Raw genomic sequence first — 23,541 nt, 5'->3', positions numbered from 1 at the left:
TCAGTGGACGGCTTGCCGTTTGGGATTGGGCTGTGGTGTTCGTGGGCCTATTGGCTGCGTTCACCTTCAAGGTTGGTAAAGGCATAACGGATACACATAGGCCCACATCGCATCCGACAGTCCATAAATCCGGGAGGGAAATGTGCCTCCTTCGTTCTTCTCCCAAAGAGCCTTGTTTCCCATGAACATCACCTTTGGTGCAGAGCGCATCCCACGGTGGGGATGCGGTCCTTGCCTAGTGCAGGGTCCACACGGGGGACAGTAACCCGGGAGGGCGGGGCGGGGTGGGGACGCTGGCGCGGAGTGCCAGGACCAATCAGGACGCGCGGCGCTCCAGGGGCGAGGACTCTTGGTTCCCCTGCTCTGGGCGCAGCGCCGCCTGGCGAGTTGTGCACCGGCGGGCGGAGCCTGCAGGGGTCTCAGGGCGCACAGGGCTGTCGGGATTGTCCTCGTGGGTGTCCGCGATCCGCGATCACCGCGCGTCTGTCACCTCTTTCCTTCACCCTTCACCCTCCGGTCCCGGCCGCGCGCCTCCGCCGGGTAGTCCCGGGTCTGTGCGGGGGCGGCACCTCCTCTCCCTCGGGCTCCGCGGCGGGAATGCGGCTGCCGTGGCCGGCTGGGCAGCGGGCGGCGGCAGCCAGCGGAGCTCGGGCGCATTCGCCGCTGGCCGGGACGCCGCCCTGGCCTGCGCTCGGCTCCCGAGGCCGCCGCTGCGCTCCGGGGCCCGGCGCGGAATGAGGTGCAGGCCGCGCGCCGGCGAGCGCCCCGCTCCGCAGCCCCCAGGTTCCCCGCGGCCGCCCGCGCCTCGAGTGCCCCGGAGCCCACGCTAGAGCTCCGCACTGGCCGCACTCGCCGGGGCGCAGGCCCGCAGAACGCACGCGACCCGGCCCGGGTCCAGATCGCGGGGACTCATCTCTTGGACGCCGCCCGGGGTGCTGGGACCCCGACACGCTACAGCCCGCGGGCCGCGCTCCGCAACTCAGCGCGTTCACCAGCCTGGCCCGCGGCTTTGGCCTCCACGGTGCCCGGTCCCCCGGCCTCCCTCCACCTTTCCCCGCATCCTCCCTCCACCCTTCCCGCTGCTCCGCCGCCTCCCATTCATTGCATCCGTTTCCCCTTCTCGGCTCGGTCCTCCCCTCCGAAGCTTCCCCGGCCGGACCCCGCTACCCTCTTGGGGTTCTCCGTACATTCATGGAAGTTTAGGGCCTGGACCGTGGCCCCGAGTTCGACCTGAGAGCGCAGCCCGCGCTGCCGACAGGACCAAGGAAGATGTCTGCACTCAAGCGGATGATGCGGGTCTCCAATCGCTCCCTGATCGCTTTTATCTTCTTCTTCTCCCTCTCCACGTCCTGTCTCTACTTCATCTATGTAGCTCCAGGCATCGGTAAGCACCCGGACACACCCTCACCTCCTATGGTCAGAAAGAAGGTAATTGGGGTGTTGTTCAGTCTTGGAAGCTGAACCAAGGCATCTGATTTGACTTATTTCAAAACTGTTGAAGAAACTGCTTGGCCGCGTTAGCTTGGTTAATACACGTTTCAAAGAACTTAAAAGGTCGCATTCAGTAGATGTAGGGAAATCAGGGCCTGGTGCTAGCCAGGTGGGGTGGGGGTGGGGTGCCTCTGTCGCTTTCTTCAGGTAAGTTCGGTGTTTAATTGTTGTTTTATTCAGACATCTTTATCTCCAGATACAATATCCGATTGTGAAAATATGATGGGAAACAGGACCCGTGAGGAAGGTCAAGAGTGTGTGCATGCTAGTGTTGTAGGTCAACAGACATTTGCTCCATAATTGAGGCATTTTAGAGGCTGAGTTGTTGAAACACAGCTTTATTATTTAGTCGCCTTGGGTCTTCTTGTCAAAGACATCTCTGCTTAACTTGTTCGGATTCCTGCTCAGTCAAAATGATGATTAAAATAATTATGCAAGGCAATTTGTGGGCTTAAATTGTTAACTTTCTGTTAGTTGCTTTTGACTTTTGGTCCCCAATACACCTTTGCATGATCTTGGCTTCTTTATTGGAGTATCCTAATTCCTCATTTCTCCTGCTGTTGACAAGGGGGCCTCATGGCCTTGTTTCAGGGAGTGAAGATTTCTGTGTGTTGATACGGCTCTTAAAACACATCCTAATCTCTAAACCTGGCTGAGTTTTCTTGTCACTCAGTGTTTAATGCTGAGTGACTTGGTAACAGTGAATATTCTGTCACTTCTTATAAGATACTCAGTTGTCTTTTTTTGAGTCAGCGTTTCTCCCCTGAGTTAGCTAAAAATGTCATGCCTTTCAGAGAGGGAAAACATCTGCAGAATTTTGAGGTGAAATTCTTATCCCTGTAGAGGTGTGTGTGTGTGTGCGTGCGTGTGTGTGTGTGTATGGGTGTGTGTGTGTGTGTGTGCGTGTGTGTGTGTGTGTGTGTGTGTGTATGGGTGTGTGTGTATGGGTGTGTGTGTGTGTGTGTGTATGGGTGTGTGTGTGTGTATGGGTGTGTGTGTGTATGGGTGTGTGTGTGCGTGTATGTGTGTGTGTGTGTGTATGGGTGTGTGTGTGTATGGGTGTGTGTGTGCGCGTGTGTGTGTGTGTGTGTGTGTGTGTATGGGTGTGTGTGTGTATGGGTGTGTGTGTGTGCGTGTGTGTGTGTGTGTATGGGTGTGTGTGTGTGCGCGCGTGTGTGTGTATGGGTGTGTGGGTGTGTGATAGATGATGGTAGTGAATTGCAAGGACAGACTGAAGCTTCATCCAGACTGATTTTTCATGAAAAAAATTATTACTGTATAATCTTTTTTTATTGGACTTAATTAAAGAGTATACAGTCAGATAATGATGCTTGGAAAAATCTTGATGTATCATTGCCAACTAGAAGTTTAGGGTAAAGTTTGAAGGAGTATGAATACTTTAACAATTTTGTCTTTTAGTTTGTGTTTTTCCCTAGGTAAAGAAAAACAACAACAGCAACAACTACGACAAAAAAAAACCCCATTCTCTTGAAACTTTTGGTGCTTATGGCAGCAATTCACATTTTAGCCTGAATCACGAATTGGGCAAATTTTCATACAGCTGGGATAGGCTGTGTAAGAATGTTTTTTATTGGCCTTAAGTTGGATGTTTTGAATCTCTTTTGTTAAGAAGTCTTTATTAATTCTGCCACACCAGCTAGTTTGTAGATATCAAAGGTATTTTACTATCCTGTCATTTAGTAGATTGGATATTATTTAGGACATTTAGGAAAAGACTATAAGCAAAAAAAGTTCTTTCTTGCCATTTTAGACATCATACAAATCATCTACTTCTATAGAAACTTTTTTCCTTTTCATGTAACTCCTCAAAAGTTGGACCTCTTTGGAGAATGTTATTTTGCCAGATATTTAGCTGTGAAAGATTCTGCACAAGAATATTTTTTCCCAATGTAATATTTTTATTGATTATTTGGAAATGGCACATAATGCACCCTGATCACACTCACTTCCCACAAGGATAATTTTAAAAAAAATGTCTTTTTTTTATTGTGTTTGTGTATGTGTGTACAGGTGTGAGCATGCAGGTGCTATGGTGTGTGTGTGTGTGTGTGTGTGTGTGTGTGTGTGTGTGTGTGTGTGTGTGAAGGTCAGAGTACAACTTGTAGTCGTCTCTCCTTCCACCGTGTGGGTTCTGGAGATCAAGTGCAGACTGTCAGGCATGGCAGCATGCAGCTTTACCTGTTCAGCCATCCTGCTGGTCCCTGACAAGATTTCTTTTTTTAGACTGGATTGCTCTATGTAGCCCTGACTGGCCTGGAACTCTCTACGTAGATATAAATGCTGAGATTAAAGGCATGCACCACCACACTCAGCAAGAATTTGTTTGAATTTATGATTTTGTGTTTACAACTTTGAAAGGTCTCTCTTTGCTTTCTCATTCCTTTGTGATGCTGGGATAGGTGGTGCTCAGGGCTGTGTGCGTGCGAAGAGAGCAGTATATCACCGAGCTAGTCCTGGGTCCTGCTTTTTCTTATATTGGGTAACATGCTAAAAGGTTAAGCAAAGGAAATCTGAATCTCAGCTTTCCAGTGCTCATCTAGTATCTGTAGATTGTTAAAATTCAGCTGATATGGAAGCCTGGTACTTTTTTATATTCGAGTGTGCAATGTTGCAATGGAACAGCCAATGTCATAAAACCTTGACAATTGTCTTGCAAGCAAGTAGGTTAATGTTGTGGTTTGGAGGAAAATGGCCCCCAAAGGGAGTGGCACTATCAGGAGGTGTGGCCTTGTTGGAGGAAGTGTGTCACTGTGGGGACAGGCTTTGAGGTCTCTTTTGCTCAAGCTTCCCTCAGTGTGACTTTCAGTTAACTTCCTGTTGCCTGCAAAGATGTAGGACTCTCAGCTCCTCCTCCAGCACCACATTTTGCCTGCATGTCACCATGATGATAATGGACTGAACCTCTGAAACTGTAAGCGAGCCACCTCAATGAAATGTGTTCCTTATAAGAGTTGCCGCCATGGTCATGGTGTCTTTTCACAGCAACAAAAAACCCTAACTAAGACAGAAGTAATAATTTAAATTACTCTATTTTGAGAACCTTATAATTAAAAATGTTAACAATGAAGCCAGGAAGAAAAGTAAGTTAGCCAAACATAAATGATATGAATTTGTTAAGCCAGTGTCTGCCTCCCCCATACCCTTGTGCTTTGGGGGAGAGAGTGGAAACCAGTGTCTGCCCCCCACCCTTGTGCTATGGGGGACCAGCGTCTGCCCCCACCCTTGTACTATGGGAGGAGACCAGTGTCTGCCCCCACCCTTGTACTATGGGAGGAGACCAGTGTCTGCCCCCACCCTTGTGCTATTTTGGCAGGGAGTTGGGAGGTGTTTTTTCCTCTTTCTTTAAGTTTGAGAAGAAGTTTTCTTTTCTTTTTCTTTTCTCCCTTTTGGTTTTTCACGACAGGATTTCTCGGTGTGGCCCTAGCTGCCCTGGAACTCACACTGTAGACCAGGCTGGCCTTGAACTCAGAGATCCACCTGCTGTCTGCTTCCTGAGTGCTGGGATCAAAGGTGCAAGCTACCACTGTCTAGCTGGGAAGAAGTTTTCTAAAATTCAAAGTTTTGCTAGAAAATTCAAATTTTGTGTTTGGTGACAAAGGCTGTCTGTCCTCTCTCTCTCTCTCTCTCTCTCTCTCTCTCTCTCTCTCTCTCTCTCTCTCTCTCTCTCTCTCTCTCTCTGAGGTCACTTTCTTCATGTCGGAGAAAATGCAGGTCAGATACACAGGTCTAACCACAGTGTGTCGGCTGTTTTCTGAAGTGAAAATGATGTGGAAAATGTGGTCAGTTGAGTTCCCAGTACAGCAGCCGGTTGCATAAATGCTTTTCCTTGAGGCCACGGGTGCCTCGGTGCTGCATTCTGAGCCTCACAGGCCATCACTTACCGCTTCGTAGTTTCATTGGACATACTGATATACAATCTTGCAATGCTTAATATTCTCACCCAAGTTACATCCTGGAGCAGAATTTCCTCTTGACTGAATTATGCCACATGGAAGTTCTTCTTTCTGTTTTTTTTTTTTTAATTTCCTTCTTATTTTATGTGTATTGGTATTCTCCCGCATGTATGTCTGTGCATCATCTGCATGCAGAAGCCAAAAGATGTTGGACGCCATGGAGCTGAAGTTACTGATGGTGATTAGCTGTCATGTGGGTACTGGAGACTGAAACTAGGTCTTTTGAAAGAGCAATGAGTGCTCCTACCCGCTGAGCTATCTCTCCAGCTGCTCTTTCCCTTCCTTCCTTCCTCCCCTACCCCACTCAGAGACAGGGTTTTTCTCTATAACCCTGGCCGTCCTGGAACTTGCTCTGTAGATTAGACTGGCCTCAGACTCACAGAGATCCACCTGCCTCTCTCTCCCCAGTGCTGGGATTAAAGGCGCCCACCACTACTGCCCAGCTCCAGCCCCTCTTTTCAAAAACTGTTTCAAATCTAAGTCTTTTTGAGCCACATCATATCCATTTGTTTGTTGGGTGTCACTATGTTTCTCTGCCTTTTGGGTCCAGACATGTTTGATCAGGTGCCTTTCCCCCAGACAGTTCTTCCATTGTTTAGTTTACTCTGTCTTGGGTCTCTTTACCTGCACCCATCTCCTTCTGCCCTTCTCCCTTCTGAGCCGACAAGCCGACAGGCCACACAGTATAGACAGCCAATCTGGTTAGTTTTCTGTCTTCTTGTTGCTGCTCTGCATTTGCCGCGCTGTTTGGGTCCTTGTCTAGAGTGAGTTCAATAGTACTCAAAGCTCATTTTTTTTTTTGGTTTTTGGAGACAGGGTTTCTCTGTGTAGCTTTGCGCCTTTCCTGGAACTCACTTGGTAGCCCAGGCTGGCCTCGAACTCACAGAGATCCGCCTGGCTCTGCCTCCCGAGTGCTGGGATTAAAGGCGTGCGCCACCACCGCCCCGCTCAAAGCTCATTATTTTAAGAAGAAGTTGAAACATTTTCCCCGATACATATTCGGGAAACACAAGATAGTGTTTTTACACGAGGAACTTCAGTGCTGAGGGAAACAGGGCAGTAGATAAGTCTCTGGGAGCCATCCCACAGGAAGTCTGTGGCGGCTTTGCCCTAGCCTTCCCAGCAGAGGTAGGAGTCAGGCATTCTGTTTCATGCCTGCCTCTGTGTGTGGTTGCCAAGAAATGAGTGCAGCATCCTTCTCGGGCATTGAGCTGGCTGTATTGAGAATAGACTTCCATTTATTAAGGAGCCATTTCCAATATAACTTGCCCTGCAACACAATCATATCCTGTTGCGTCAGAGGAGCAGTTGGTTTGGCTGGAGCCCCCAAGAGAAGCTGGACAGAGGGGTCTGGAAGACTTGAAATATGATGACAACAGTCCTTTGTGGAGGTTGGCTCCATGAAGGAGCTTCAGTATACACGATAGAAAGAGGGTGAGGGATGATTGTAGATTCCTAGGATGGGTAGAATAGGACTGATTTATACCTAGCACAGAAAAAGCTTCTAGAAAATGCCAGTAGTCTGGTTCCGTATGGCTATTCCTTAGGGTGTGGAGAGGCAGGTTGCTAAAAGGTCTTTAGGGCTCCATATCCAGCCCAGTGCTCAGGTCGCTAACATTCCCAGCAGAATGAACTGATCTGGCCCACACAGCTTTATCTAAAGGACGATAAGAAAGAATTAGATGTGCTTGCCACCCACAGGGCAGTATCCGAGGGAGACTGTTTAGCTCCTGTGGGAATGGGGAGGTTACCGTCCTTTCGTCACCAAAGCCTTTTTCTTGGACAGCCTTTCTTGGTCTTTGGGGGCAGAATCTGGTTGGCCACTTTGTCTGAAACCCTGTGGGTCTCTTGGTTACTTGGGCTTCCATGGGAGGCCTGCTGGAAATGGAAATGGCATGGGTGGTGTGGGGTATCTAAGAAGACGTATGCGTTTGTGGGAGGTAGCTCAGGTCTTTGCTCAAAGGCTAGCCTGATATCTTGCTTTGGCTGGCTCTGGGCTACCTCAGCAGGTAGTTACTTGCCTTGCAACTTTTTAATGTGCTCTTCAGCTTTCTAGACTCAGGTACCTTTCCGGGCCTTGCTACATGACCTGTGCCTTTGGAGCTGATTTAGCCTGCTTTGTGTTGAAAAGGCCCTTTGTTTTTTTTTTTCCCCTCTTCAAGTTCCCTGTTCTTCTCTGGGGCCCTTTCCCGCAGTTCTTCTGACTTGGTATTGGTCACATTTCGCCTCTGGGCCTTGCTGTTTCGTGCTATTTTTGTTCTGTGAGTAGCAGGACTCAGCAGGAGTTTTGCAAAGGGAAAAGAGACAGCCCTTTGTTTTAGAGTCATCCCAGCACGAAGGATGGGAAATGTAGGGCAGACCCTGAGACAGGGAGACCAGGTAAGAGGCTCCTGCTCCTGACAGGGTACCAGCAGGAGGAGTTAGATCCAGATCACAGTGGGCGATGAGCGCCATGGGCTGGCAAAGGGGCAGCTTCCCTGGGAGGCTCAGGTTCTAACTGCGACCCCAGGTGACCAGTCACAGAGGACGTCCAGGTGCTGGGATTGAGGGAGTGCTTTCGGCTTTAGGGTATGGTAATTGGATGCTTCTGGACTATCCAGGAAGAATTTGTCACTGACTAGGTAGTTAGAAATAAGGGCTTGGAGCCTAGAGGGCAGCTTTGGGTGTCGATATCATACAGGAGGATGGTGTTTATCTCTGTCTTGTCCATCAGAGCCCCCGAGGAGTCATCTCCTTTCAGCAAGTGCAACCAAGTCAACGACTTCTGAGCATGGCCTCCCAGTGATTGCAGGAGAATATCAAGAAGGTCCAAGTGCCTATTGGACTTCTTCCTAGGGGGTCTGCCACCCTCTGACTTCCCACCTGGAATCAGTGAAAGGTTTCAGATTTCACGGGGCAGTGGGGGGGGGGGGGACACTGTGGCAGACCGCCCTCGTGGGTAGGATTTACTGGATAAAAAGAATCATTACCACCAGGGACATAGAAACCGCAGCATGGCAGGGGCTTTGAGTTCAGGACAGAGTGGTGATTCCTTCTTACAGCTCTCATAGGAAGGGAGTGGTTTCATGTAGGCATGTAGTCAGGCTGTAACCGATTCTCCAGCTGGCAGAAGGAGAAGGGCAGGGGGCGTGCATTGCCAGCCACTAAGAAATGCACACCTATAAGATGTGGGGGAAGAGCAGAGGAGGTACACATCTAGTTGAGGTGTACCCATTATGGGGGGGGGGGGATGTGTCCTCACTAGTAGCCTTCTGATTGATGTCTTAGCACTTGGCAACATCCCTGGGGAAGTGGGAATGGGGTCTGTCACTGTCTTGGAATTTGGGCACCTGGGGAGTCTGTTAAGAGGTCAGAGATTCACCCACAGGCTCTTGGCAGCAGGCTTGGCTTTTCCCTTTATGGAGCGGCTGCTGCAGGTTGGTGTGGCCCGAGCCGCAGTCTGGTTTAGATTCTAACAGTCTGTGGGCCCCTTCCTTGCCCACGCACAAGCAGCCCCTCTGAAGGATGGCTTCCAGTGGTGGGGTGGCCACTCACGAGTAGTGTTTGTGACTCTGCCCTTAGTGTCAATGAAAATTAATGTCAATCATATGACCTTGGGGGGAACTAGGTAATTTTTTGATTCATAGCAATCTGGCTCAGCTCAGCTAAGTGCTGTTCTCCACCTTATTTGGTGGTGAGTGAATTTGAGACCTGGTAGATCTTCACAGCAGGGTGAACAGCCATGCTTTTCATTTCTGCCTTCTAGTATTTATTAAAGATAAAAGTAGCCATGCCTGTGAATATTTGTAAAGGAGAAGTCCTAGCCTGGGCTGGTAGGTGTCTGTGTATGATAGACATTTCAAACATTACTCAGAACTGTGGGAAGAGGTATATGTTGCGAAGTTTTATGGTAAATATGGTAGTTAGTTTTTGAACCCACCCAAGCCATATTGAACGTAGGTTTTGTCTTATTTTTTTGTTTTTCTGTTTTTTTTTTTTTTTTTTTTTTTTGCTTTTTCGAGACAGGGTTTCTCTGTGTAGCTTTGCGCCTTTTCCTGGAACTCACTTGGTAGCCCAGGCTGGCCTCGAACTCACAGAGATCCGCCTGGCTCTGCCTCCCGAGTGCTGGGATTAAAGGCGTGCGCCGCCGCCGCCCGGCAGTTTTGTCTTATTTTTAAGACAGGTTCTCTAGTTCAGACTAGCTAGAATTCTCTATGTAGGTAAGAATGGCTTTGAACTTCTGCCTCCCCCTCCTGAGTTGCTGGGACTACAAGTGTGGGCTTTTGTGCCCAGCATCTGCAGTGTTGAGACCATTCTGCATGATAGGCACACACTGTATCAACTGAGCTACATCTGAAGTCCCATTTCCTGTATCTTACCTCTGAAAATCTTGGTTCTGATCATTTTGAAAACACAGTGCATCCCGCTTAAACAACTATATAGCTTTTCTAATCACTGGACCTCATGCCCTGGCGGTTCCAGGTGTGGTTGTGGCTGTCCTCATCACAGTTCCCATGTTTCATTCTCTGTGCAAGGGTGTGGAGCCATGAGAGCCTGGAGCATAGATGCACTGGTGTCTTGGATGCCATGGTTGTTGTTGAAGAAGTGTCAGGAGCAAAATCCCAAAAGTGGCCCATCACGTTGTCCATCCTGGAGTGCCATGGTCAGTGTGGCTGCACTGTTTGCAGGAAGGGGAAGGACAGGCTCCCACACATCATCCCCTGCTCCAAGTCTCATTCAGCATTTCTGGAAGAGCTGAAATGTGTATGGTAGGATACCTGACTCTTGGATCTGTGTGGAAGGAAGTTTCCAATTTTGCCTGGTGAAGTTGAAGATGGGGGAGAAATGAGCTCTCTCTCTCTCTCTCTCTCTCTCTCTCTCTCTCTCTCTCAAATCAGTTTGAATAGCTTTTGTGTAGATGAAAAATAAAACACTTTTGGATAGCCTCAGCAGTGAGGGTAATTACAAGACTGATTTTAGGCTTATAGAGAAAGATATTGCACACATGTACACACACCCTCATTGTACTAAAAGGCTTGAAATCCATAAGTGGCCTTATAAATAAGCACTTCATTTCTTTTTTTGTTCAATTAAAGTATATGGATTCTTTACACAGTTCTAGTGAGGGTGGATGACCACCCTTATGGGACTGGACAAGGTGTGTTGGAAAAGGAGAAGCCCTCTAACACTGCCTAGAACTTTTGTAGCTCTGTAATGGATTGACCTGGTGCATTCTGGCTCCCCCATCCAAGGACTGATCTGTTCTCACACCTGCCACACACACACACACACACACCTGCCACACACACACCTGCCACACACACACCTGCCACACACACACCTGCCACACACACACCTGCCACACACATACACACACACACACACACACACACACACACACACACACACACACACACACACAGAGTTTGCCTGTCTCCTCTCTGCCACCTTCAGACCCTTCAGTAAACATGTACATCTGTAATAAAGCCAAAACAGAATTTTCCTTTCCTATGAGCTTAACTTATATCAAATGTGTTCTTTACACAGCATTCTAATGTATGTACAACTCAAGCAATATATAATGAATATACAGCCTGATAATTTAGTAGAGCCCAAAACTTACTACACCTCCTTCAATTATCTTCAAAAACAAACAAACAAAAAAATTGAACAAAAAGTTGTATTAGCTATCTGGGAAGGGGGAAAGGGGTTGATTACTGTTTTGTTTAGCTTTTATGTTGCTGTGATAAACCATTCTGACCAAAACGACTTGGAAAGAGTTTATTTCCTCTTAGACTTCCAGGTCACGGAACCTCACTGAGGACAGTCAGAGCAGGAATCCAAGGCAGGAACCAGGGAGGAACACAGCCTGCTGGCTCCATCACTAACTTTATTTTACAGCGCCCAGGCCCACTTGCCCAGGGATGGTACTACCCATACCGGGTTGGTCTGTCCTGCACCAATTAATAATCAAGTCAGTCCCTCACAGACATGCCCGCACCTTTTGCCTTCCTTCAGGTGACTCTAGTGGTTCTTAACCTTCTTAATGCTGCGACCCTTTAATACAGTTCCTCATGAAGAGGCGACCCCAACCATAAAATTATTTCGTGCTGCTATATAACTATAATTTTGCTACTGTTATGAATTGTAATGTAAATATCTAACATGGAGGATATCTGATATAGGATATCTGCTATGCGACTCCTGTGACAGGGTCAGTCAACCCCAAAGGGGTCGAGACCCACAGGTTGAGAAGCACTGTTCCAGGCGGTCACGTTGACGGTTAAGGCTGACTAGGGCAATCACAAACTTAAGGTTTAGCATTACTAGGCGCAGCGTCATCATTGACATGCGGCTGTGCCACACAGCCGAAAGCGTAATGGCTGACATAAACATCCTTTCTGCTCACTCCTATTTCACCTAAGCAGGGTTTTTGCAGGGACTCAAATCAAATGCTGCCAAACTCTGCTAGGACCAGAGAGCAAATGTGCCCACAGGAGTCTAACCATGAAACAGCAAATCAAACCTGCCCAGGAAACACCACGGACAGACACGGCACTTGGGGCTCGGAGAGGAGGAAGCATGCGTTCTCCAGAGACATGTTCATGAAAGGCATTGCAGCACCCTCAAATGTCTACTTCCTTCCTGGGCTGGCCTGATCTTCACATCCAACCTCAGGATCACTCACACACCACACTCTTTGTTTCTGTCCTGACAAAAGAGCTTTTAAATATTGTCGTTGTATCCTGCAGGAATTAAAAACAACAGCAGCACCACCACCACCACCAACACTCAGAGGGGAAAGGGAGTTGAAGTGAAGACAGGCTGTCTGCTTGGCCGGCTACCCTGTAAGGTCAGGCCGTGGGGGCAAAAGCCAGCTTGGTCCAAGGCAGCCAAGACAAAGCACCCGAAATTGGATACTGGGAGCACGAGGCCTGAAGGACTCCCAAATATGACCCAGGAACCCAAGCCCTAAAATACCCTCTGCAGGTCCCTCCTCCAACCCTCACTCATTATAGTTATGTTTTGATACTATTGAAAGCAGCTTTCAGAAATGAATGTTTAAGCCTTATTTAGAGTGGTCTGCTTTAATGAACTTATTTCCCAGGAATGTCTCCAGATACACTCCCCCCCCCCCCTTTCATACCTTTTTCTTCCTTTTAGCTTTATTGAGACAGAGTCACATTCTGTAGCCTTGGCTTTTCTCGAACTCACTATACAGACCAGATTGGCCTTGAACTCACAGAGATCCACCTGCCTCTGCCTCCCTAGGGCTGGGATTAAAGATGCAGCCACAATGCCCAGTCTTGCTTTTTTTTTAATTAGCTTGTGTTTGCTGTTCAAGATAATGGCCCCTTTGTGGCAGTTGTGTGTATTATATATACATATTATGTACCTTGATCCTATAGCCTTCCTGGAGCACTTCCTTCTGACAGTTCCCTTCTACCCACACCTCTCAGTGGGGCTGCTGATTGCAGCTCCCATGCATTTTAAGCATGTACCTAGATGCTTCTGACAAACATCCAAGGTGGTGTTGGTGGTGTTGGGGAATTAAGTACTGGCTAGGTTGACTTTTGTTTTGTGTAGTTGAGGATGACCTTGGAATTCTGATCCCCTGCCTCTACCTCCTGAGTGCTGGGATTATGAATGTGTACATCAAATTGGTTGATGCAGTGTTGGGGTTTGAACTCCAGATCTTGTGTACACTGGGCAAGTGCCCTACCAATGGAGCTGCATTTCCTGCCCCTAGGTTTGCTTCTCTGAATTGATCATCTGATGCCGTTTGATCTTTCACAGAACTAATCCTGGTTTTTAAAAACCAGAATAACTTGTTTGAAGATAGAAGTGGCTGACTATCATGATGAATAATTTCTTTCATCAAGAGAAGTGGATAGATAAATTGCTTAAAAGAGTGATACTATATGTTCATTTGTAGGTTAGCAGTGACTAGGGAATTTGGTCATAAGTTGCTCTAAATATGTTATTTATCTTTTTTAATTATTAGAAAGATATGCAACAATTTCTTAACAAAATTAATAAAAGTTCTTAAAATATATAGCATCACAGTGTTCCCAATAGGTGTAATTTTAAAAATAGCATTTCCCAGTATTTGACTAGAAAAATCTTCTTAAAATATCTTTACACTAGAGCTAGAGAGATAAATCAGTGGTTAAGAGCACTGACTGTTCTTGCAGAGGACCCGGGTCCAGTTCCCAGCACCCACATGGTGGCTCACAACCCCGTTCATAACTCCAGTTCCAGGGGATCTGGTACCCACCTCTGAACTCCCAAGAATACCAGGTACCATGTGCATGTGCTGCACATACATGCAGGCAAAACATTCATACGCATAAAATACAAGAATCGAATCTAAAAGAAAATGTAAAATATCTTTACAATAGTATCTTTAAGTGGTTGTCTAACGTTTGTTATTGAAGTGTGGTATCTTGGTTGAAACCTTCCACCCTGTTGGTTTTATATATTTGACAATATTAATACAACATTGACTAAAATCACCTCAGCTGCTGAATAAAATAATGTTACATAGATTGTCTTTGATAACTGAGGAGCTGGTAAATGCCTGGAGTACCAACTGTTGAGAAGCCTGAACCAGGAGGCTTGCTTGAGGCCAGGAGTTTGAAGCCAGCCTGTATAATACAATAAGGCAAAATTTCTTAGAATAGAGGAAAGAGAAAAGAAAAAGGACAAAAGAAAATGTAACTTCTCAGTCTGGTGTAATGTCCAGTTTGACTCTAGGAAGGAAGAGGAACTGGATTGTTTCCATTTGAGTCAACAGGCAGAAGAGACAGAACTGTATAGTACCTTGTTTCCTGATCTAAAAACATCCCTTGGGCTTGGAGGTTGCTCACATTCACGTTTTGCCCAGTGTCTTCTTTTCTGCCTCTTGTTTTAGACTAACTCTCTTCATGTGAATAAGTGGAAGTTCTGAAGTTTTAATCATCAAAACACAGAGTGGTTGGAGAGAGAAAACATCGCTTTTACCATGCCTCCTTTGTGTATCTGTTTAATACAGTTCTTAAGTGGGTAGGGATTTGGTTCACGTTCACCTAATGGATGCTGAAAATGCTAATTTTGTAATGCTTCCCAGGCATGTTTACTTGTGGCTTCGTCTTTTGTAACATCATCGAGTTTCCTGATTAGATTTTGCAAATCTGTTCCATTGCCCATCTTCCTTTCCCGAGTTCCTCACTTCCTTCTGGTTTCATTTCCTCATTAGCTTTGTTAGGGTCCTCATGATACTTGGAAGAAACTATGCACACATTCTAGGTGACTCATTGTGCGCTAACAAATGCAGGACATGCAGTCGTCCTTTGTCCTTCATTAGTTTTTTCACGCCAGTAGGTTCCAAGTGTCCTCTTTGAAATATGTTAGTTACATTGAAACAAGGCTGACCCTATGCCTGGCAGTTTGTCTTTCTTTGAGATCTTGATTCCTTCACTTTTTCTTCCTTCTTTCAGATTTATTTGTAAATTAAATGAACTTTAATTAATTGATTGATTTTTAAGGCAGGGTCACTATACAGACCAGGATGGCCTTGAACTAACTCATAGAGATCTGCCAGCCTTGCCTCCTGGGTGCTTGGATGGATTAAAGGGGTGTGCCACTACACCTTGCAAACTTACTGTATTTTTAACTATTTGTATGTGTGTGTCTGTGTGTGAGTATGTGCATGTGAGTGTGGGTGCCCTTGGAGAACAGGGACATTCATCATCAGATCTAGAGTTACAGGCAGGTAAGCTATCTAACATGGGGACTGAACTTGCTCTGCAAGAGCACTGTGCTTTCTTAACTGCTAAGCCATCTCTTTAGCCCTGGTTTGTTTTTGAGACAGAATCTCATGTAGCTGCAGTTGGCCTTGAGATAATTACAAAACCAAAGATGACCTTGCACTTCTGTCCTTCCCACCTCTACCTTTCTGGGTTTTTTTTTTTTTTTTTTCAGTACTGGGTATGAGACCTTTGTGCGTGGTAGGCAAGTGAAGCTCCCAATGAACCCAGGACCCAGGATCTTGATTCTGAATCTACATGGCCCCTTAGTTTCCAGCAGTGCTTGGTAAATAGTAGGCAGTAAATATCTGCTGGGCAAACTTCCTCCACCCTGACTAGCTTTAATATAAAGCTGTTGAAAAAGTCAGTTTTGTTTAAAAATGTAAGTTATGACCGGTCTTAACACACATGCCCTCCAAGCAAATTGTAGCAGCTGACGGCATCGTGGAAATGATAGACGTACTGTGGAGGCACTGCGGTTAGTTTTCAGTGCCTATGTCATCAAAGCATGCGCTGTTGGATGGGTTGGAAACCGTCCTGTTCTGCCTGTTATCACTGCTTCTTATCTCTTGTTGAAGTGGGACTCTGAACACAGAGTTCCTGCTCTCTTCCTGAGTCAGTCCATGATTGACTTGGAAGATGGAGTTGATACTACAGGTCAGTGGTTCTCATAGTCAATTGCTTTGAGGCCGTGTCTGAATTACCATCTTTGTGTTATGACACTCTATAACTCTTTGGCCTAATGGGAATTGTTTATCAGCCTGGCACAGTCTTAATGTTTAGTTTTGGGTTTTAATCCTTCCTCCTCAGTAGTGGCTCTCAACCTTCCTGACGCTATGACCCTTGAATACAGTGCCTTATGTTGTGGTGACCCCCCCCCCACCATAGAATTATTTCACAACTAATTTTGCTACTGTTATGAATCATAATGTAAATATCTGTGACCAAAGGGTCATGACCCTACAGGTTGAGAACCCTACAAAGTACAAACCATGTTTTATGCTTGACCTGGCCTAATCCTGATGTTAGACCATGATTATTGTAAGTATATTTTCCTTTGTGAACATGGATGAGCAGCTTCTGGAGGTTTATTAAGCATGGCACTGAATGTGGAAAGAAGCTAAGTTTTCAGCGCCTGAAACAGCTATTTAGAAGATTATTATGCTTCCTAGAAACTCTTAGTGACTGGCTGAGTAGGTAACCGCAGGTAGGTGGCATGGGGCGTTTTGAAATATTGTCTCCTCATGTGTTCGTAAGTGATGTGGGAGGCAGCTTCTCTCCTTTATTTTGTCCCTTCTGGCTCTGATGTTAATTGTAGTCTGGTTTATGGTGATACTTTCCACATGATTATTTTTGTTTGCTTGTGTGTGTGTGTGTGTGTGTGTGTGTGTGTGTGTGTGTGTGTGTGTGAGAGAGAGAGAGAGAGAGAGAGAGAGAGAGAGAGAGAGAGAGAGAGAGAGAGAGAGAGAGAATGTGTGTGTGAATGTCTGTGAGAGCTGGCTTTCTTCTGCCCTATAGGTTTTGGGGATCAAACTCAGGTTGTCAGGCTTAGTGCCCCACCCCACCCCCGCATAATTTTTTGTCTTGAAGATCTCTCTTTTTCCTCACTTGGTCTCCTGTATCTCTGCTGCATTGCCTCTAAGTTGCCGTCCCTCAGACCCTTCAGATCTAATTGGACGTTACCTATGCGTTGTTTTCTTTTTTGTTTTTCTCTTTCTGATCTCATACTGAAGAAAGCTGACTCCCTCTCAGCTAGTACATTAGTTTCCGAGGTCTGCATGCCTTCTGACACCCATACCTTAACACATGGGGAATGATCTCTCCCGAGGCTTGACACCCGAAATGAAGGCTTTGGCAGGCTACTTTGTCCTGAGGTTGCAGGTACCTGTTGGTCTCCCGGTCTGGGATCACATGAGTTTCTGCCTCTGTCGTCATGTGCTTTCTGTGAGTCCACACCCACATCACACCCCCTTTCCCTTTCTGTTATAAGAGCCACTGCCACTGGATAATCCAGACGTCCCAGAATGGTCTCTTCACTCTGCTTTGCTGAAGGCTTGGGTGTCAGTCAGCTTCTGTGTGGCTTGTCCTCCCTGTCCCTCTGTGGACCACAGCTACCCAGGCTTCCAAGGCCGGCAGCTTCCCCTCCCCTTTGCTGGCATCTCATCCAACCCTAGTCTCCTCACTTCCCTTTCATCTGTTTCAGCCATCCACACACACACACACACACACACACACACACACACACACACACACACACACACACGCACTGGGAGCTGTCCAGCTTATTGTCCATTGCTACTAAACTCTCCAGTGGCTGAATGTCACGCTTGAATCCTCTGCTCCCTTCCTCCTCAGAGCCTCTGCTCACACTGCCATTGGCAGAAATGCCCCTTCCTCCCTGTTCTTCATTCTCTGAGTGCCACAAATAGTTCTGCTGGCCTCTTCCACCTGGGGCCACAGGCATACTCAGACCCTCCCCTTCTAAGGAATCTTCTCTTCTCCTTGCGGGCTGCCCGTTTCCCTTTCGTGAAATGTCCTGTCCACGGAACCACTGACGATTCTTTCGTTTCCAGAAGACACTGCTGTCTCCAGGGTTGGCAGGGACCTCCTCTTAGCATTGTCAGGAGGTGGAGAGGTATGGTGGTGGCTGCTTCGTCACTTACAATAAGGATGTGGTTTTCTCAGTGCCCCACCTCAATTTCTCTATTTATAAATGGCAGTAATAGTAGTACCCACGGAGCTGCCTGAGAGAATTAATTAATTAAGATGGCACACATAAGGCGTATCTAGGGGTGCCTGGCAAAGCACATGTTGTATGTCATGTGTTAGGTATTTTCTCTTAAATTATCTTTTTATTTTATTGTACTTTTTTTTTAATTTAAGACTTATTTTTATTTAGGTGCCCACAGAGGCCAGAGGATGGTGTCAGAGCCCCTGGAGTTGCAGCTACAGGTCATTGTGAGCCAACTAACGTGGGTGGTGGGAATGGAACCCTAGTGCTCTTCAAGAACAGCTAGCACCCTTAACCACTAAGCCATCCTTCCAGCCCTCAAGCTATCCCAGTCTTTTCCTCTGTAGCCTCTGCAGCATTTAACCTAGTTGGCTTCTTTTTAGTCTGTAGGTTCTTCTGAGGTTAAATAATTTAGGAGTCATTTAGCCTTAGTCCTCCTGTGTTTCATCTGCATAATGGGCTCATTACCTTCTCGTATCCATTTGAGACCAGTCTGTTCCACCTTGTGCTGTTACTTTCATGTCTCCCAGTTGTGGTTCCAATCCCTTTCTTAGCTGCAATCCCACCATTATAAGTGCTGCCAGATTGCCTGCCCCTCAGGTCCCTTTGGAAGCGCCTGTCCAGTTGACAGTAAGGCACTCAGCAGCAAGGTGTGTCTCTGCAGTCAGGAACCTGGATATCAGTGCTGGAGATCTCCCTGTCCAGGGACACTTTGATGTCCTTGCACATGCTGTGGCCTCCTTACCATCAGTGTTCCACACTTCCAGTGAGCAGAGCTGGATGTGGAAGGGTGGTCGACCCAAGCTTTTTACAAACCCCTTAATGTTTTTATAGTGGAGAAGGGGGCAGGTTCACGAAGCCCCTGTCACAAGCCCTGGCTAGAAGGCCTAGACACTTTGGCAAACTATTGCCTTTTGAAGTTTTTTCTTTTTCTTTCCTTTCCCCAAGGTGTTTTTCTTCCTTCTGAAAGGATAACTGGCAAACAAGTTGGATTTATGTCTCATTATGTAGAGGGAAGTAGAAAATGAGCCAATTAAAGAACACACAGCATGGTTTTAATTAAGTAGTGGTGCTTTTTAGTATATTTCAGAGTTGTCTCAAGACATAAGGGCAAACGCGAGAAAGACAACCTTATTTGTTCTCTGAATTATGGCTTCTTACAAGTTGGAATAAAAAATTTAGATAAGGATTTTTTTTCTTCAAGTCTTACCAGCGAGAGATTGCAGTTGCTATTAGCGATAATTAACTAGGAGGTGGCTGCATATGGGTCAGTGCAGCTGTATGATGTTGGGGACTTTGTTCTGATGGTTCATTCGTTTACTGTGACTTGTAGGTGCATCACTGTGTCCCTGTCAGCTGCTCTGTGTTTAAGCACATCTTCATTCCCAAAAGGGTTCCTGTCTTTAGGGACCAAACCCAGGAGGGCCATTCACCTGAGGGATGGAATTGTCTTAGCTGTAAATGATTTAAAGTAGACTAATAGATTGCTCCCCGCTGTTGAGAATGGTCCCCAGTTCCTCCTCATGTCTGTTCCTCCATTCACGCAGTGAATATAAAATGCATTCCTTAGGTTAAAAAAAAAATTCATCTTTGTTGTGATAATCTTGTTTTTTTCTAAACAATTTTGTACCTGTAGCTGAAACTATGTGGATTTTAGAGTTTATGCCTCTAAGACCCAGGGTAATGTCCCTGCACTCTTAACACCTTAGCATCCACTCAAGGGCAAAAGTTAGTAAAATCATGTCATGTTTCTAACCGTACACGATAAACGCACTATAAAATGCATGATCAAAGTCTAAGTAAGTTAAGTTCAGTTAGGAGCACTCTCCAACAGACACATCCAAGCCTGGGTATTCATTCTGTGAGAGTATCATTCCTCTGCACTGACAGCTTTTCGTCATGTGGACAAATCTGTTAACCAAATCTTGCGGGTGCCTAACTTTGCTGTGGGAATGAACCGCTTACCTGAATGGAGTCCTGAAGGTTTGGCTTTGTGATAAAACTAGTTAACATGGAAGGGGCATGGGAGGTTTCTGGTGCAATGCTACCTATTTAAAAAACAGAGTTGAGGTCCTGTAGGCTGTCTCAAGTGGGGTCCCCAAAGAGGATCTCCTGACTTAGCTCCTTGCCTGCTCAAGGGAGTGTAACACCTTAGTTAAGGCATTCTGGAGTCTGTCAGTTTACTGATTTCCTCAACAGATAGAAATTAGGGCCTGCTTTTAAAACACCTCAAAGAGTTAAAGCTACCAACCTGTGCGCCGACAGTTGACTTTTCATATTTTGTGTTTGAGAGGAATTATAGTACTTTGAGTAATTAACTCATAGAAATGATCCAAGTGGCTGTCACTTCCAAGTCATTCCTCCTTTCAGACACATTGAGGCTTTGGGGGCTCCAGAATGGTGACCCACCCAGGTGTTCTGGTGATCTGTAGACTCTGTCCTGGTGTTCTGGTGATCTGTAGACCCCATCCTGGTGTTCTGGTGATCTGTAGACCCCATCCAGGTGTTCTGGTGATCTGTAGACTCTGTCCTGGTGTTATGGTGATCTGTAGACCCCATCCTGGTGTTCTGGTGATCTGTAGACCCCATCCAGGTGTTCTGGTGATCTGTAGACCTCATCCTGGTGTTATGGTGATCTGTAGAAGACTCCATCCTGGTGTTTTGGTGGTCTGTAAACCCCATGCTGGTGTTATGGTAATCTATAGCATATTCACTGTAAGATAAGGGGTTACCTTTGTGGAGTTTGGGGTTTTAGTGAATTAATACAGAGTTTTAAAAAGTGAGTTTTGAATTAGAGGACTGTGTCCTTATAATAAATATTTCTTTTGAAATGATTATGTTTATATGAGGTTAAGGAATTTTACTGTAATTTGTGTATTTAGTCTTGATCTGTTAGCTAGACGGATGTTGCCACTTAAAGTTTTTCATTTTTATTTAAAGTTTACATTTATTTATTTCTGTGTATGATTTGTATGTGTGTGCACTCAAGTGCTATAGTGTACATATGGAGGTCAGAGAACAACTTTTGGGAATTGGTTTTCTTCTTCAACTATATGGGTACCAGGGCTCAAACTCAGATCATTGGGCTTGGTGGCAGGCACCTTTATCCACTGAGACATCTTGTTGGTCCCTATTTTAATTTTTAAAAGTCAACTTGTTCCTAAGTTTTTCATTTGTTTGGTTTTTGTTTTGTTTATTTTTTGAGAGAGGGTTTCACTGTGTAACAGCCCTGGCTGTCCTGGAACTCGCTCTGTAGACCAGGCTGGCCTCAAACTCACAGAGATCTGCCTGCCTCTGCCTCCCGAGTGCTGGGATTTAAGGTGTGCTCCACCATACCCAGCATTCCTAAGTTTTTTAAAGCAGGAAACAGTCATCTTGTATTTTGTTTTCTCCTTTGACATGGTAGGTAATTGAGTGTCACTTTTTGGGTACTTTGCTAAGTCTGAATATAATCTTCCTAAGAAAAAATCTTACCATTTCATGACCTTCTTTCTCTCTTTTGTTTTTCTTTTACAGCCAACACATACCTCTTTATGGTACAGGCTCGAGGTATCATGCTGAGAGAGAATGTGAAAACAATCGGGCATATGATCAGGCTGTACACGAGTCAGAACACCACGCTCAATGGCACAGGTAAGGCTGTGTCCTCCTCTGCTTACCCTGGGAGCTGCAGGTCAGTAAACCAACCTTGGAAATTCTAGCTCCTTCACCTGCTCATAACCACTGTCAAAGAGGGAGTTGCCTCCTACTAAGGGCATCGCTAGATGATTAGCATCCCCTACTAAGTGTACTGCTGAGTGGGTGTCTTCTAAATGTACCACTAGGTTGGCATTCCCTACTAAGTGCATTCTAGGTTGGCATCCCCAACTAAGTGTATTCTAGGTTGGCATCCCCTGCTAAGTGTTCTGCTAGATTGGTAGGACTGTCATTTAGTTTTGGATGCGCTTCTTAGTAATTTTATGACCCTTCAAGAAACCAAAGGATACATTTTATGAAGTTGGAAATCAGTAACTGCTCTTTGCTGTTTATGACGTTAACTGAAAGTGGGCTCTTCCTTAGACTCACACAAGGCTAATACCAATTTGACTCAACTAGGAATTTTCTGATTGGAAGTAGTTGGTGTCAGTGGCTTTATTTCCACAACAGGGATAATTATGGGATGTCACATTGACAAGATCTGTGATTGTCCCTTGAGGCACTTTTTAGATCTTTGTTTTACATAGTTAAACATATTAAAACTCTGTGCTGCTGTAGACATACTCAGTTCTCATTGCCTCTGCTCCCTCCCCCCCAGAAAGCCTCTGTCTCCCTCCATAGTGGGATTTTAATTTATGTCAGGTGGGTGGGAGTTTTACACCTAAAATTTCAAGATGATATGTGTACTTGTAGAGAATCCATCCTACTCATTTGCCTGATTTATTTATGATTCCCCAAATCTAAGCATTCTTACTTTCCTTTAATCTTTGAACCTTAATCTCATGTCTCAAGGTAGCTGACCCTTTGATAGTACAGGGGAGTCTCAGTCACTGGTCTCCTGCATTAGCTGGTCATATTAAAAGTTTAAACATTCAAGGAGTTTCTGTGGGCCATACTAGTGAAGAAGTCAATTGTGAGGATTTTCATTGAGAAGTCCATTCAGCTGGGGTGTAAAGTATGTTGAGGTTACTGTATTTGTCTGTGTGAATACTAAGAATCTCATGCATCTTTTTTCCCACTCTGGGATATGAATAAGTTTTCCGTGTGGGTGTTGAGTTTGGCTGGGAGCAATGATGACTTGAGCAAGCAGATGTTCCTCACAGTGCCCTGCAAAACACAAGGAAATTCTTTCTTCCTCTCTCCCAGCCATAGTTTTAATAAAGATGAATCGAGTGTGTATGTGTGTGGGGCGTGTACTTGGACAAAGAGTTGTTTACTTTTGTGAGCCTCTTAGAACCTTCCATAGGATTCCCGTGCTGGTGGGAAATGTTTTCTAGAAGACACAGGAGGCGTTTTTTCCCGTGTGAAGTCCAGCAAGCTGGCAGCCTGTAGCTCTTGTGGAGGGTCCTGAGCATGAACTACCACGTGTTTTTCTTTTTCCTATCTGCCCTGCCACATTACTTCTTAGTTAACGTATATCCCAAAGTGGTTGCCAGGGCTCCAGTCGGCCACCCTTCTGCTTGTATTTGGTTCAGTGGGGGTGGGGTGGAGTGGGGGACAGAAGATGTCCTCCTCTGTGTCCCGTCACCAGCTCACTGGACAGACCTAATTACATGGCTACAGGGTGATGGGAATGCAGATGTGAAATGTTCTGAGTGAAGCTGGGCTTTGTCACCCAAGGAGATGGGGAAACAGAGTCTGTGTTGGCAGCATTAAGGCTCTGCCGGACTCATTTAGGCAGCGTTTATTGAGCAATTAGTATAGGTTGTGCATGAGTAGATATGGGAGATGTAGAGGTAGGAAAAGCCCTTTAAAAAGAGCCTCCCAAGCTTCCGGGAGACATGATTACTAAATCATGGGGACATGATTACTAAAATGCATCTAATTGTTTTTTAAAAGACTTAGATATAATTTGCCAAAATAAAAAAAAAAAGAGGCCAGT

General features: G+C 45.9%; 1 protein-coding gene across 1 annotated transcript in view; it reads left to right on the top strand.

Moving 5' to 3' along the window:
* Nucleotides 1–791: 791 nt before the first annotated feature.
* The window catches only part of B4galt6 (beta-1,4-galactosyltransferase 6), a 67,521-nt gene continuing 44,771 nt past the window's right edge, over nt 792–23,541 (top strand). Inside the window, exons 1-2 of the mRNA XM_052741605.1 lie at nt 792–1,384; nt 21,480–21,596. Coding sequence (XP_052597565.1) covers nt 1,270–1,384; nt 21,480–21,596 — 232 coding nt within the window. The 5' untranslated portion in view covers nt 792–1,269. The remainder of the gene's footprint in view (nt 1,385–21,479; nt 21,597–23,541) is intronic.

The sequence above is a fragment of the Peromyscus californicus genome, unplaced genomic scaffold, assembly GCF_007827085.1.
Source record: "Peromyscus californicus insignis strain IS unplaced genomic scaffold, ASM782708v3 Scaffold_17__1_contigs__length_78620276, whole genome shotgun sequence".
NCBI lineage: Eukaryota > Metazoa > Chordata > Mammalia > Rodentia > Cricetidae > Peromyscus > Peromyscus californicus.
The sequence above is the reverse complement of the archived record's forward strand: the minus strand, read 5'-3'. Positions and strand labels throughout refer to the sequence as shown.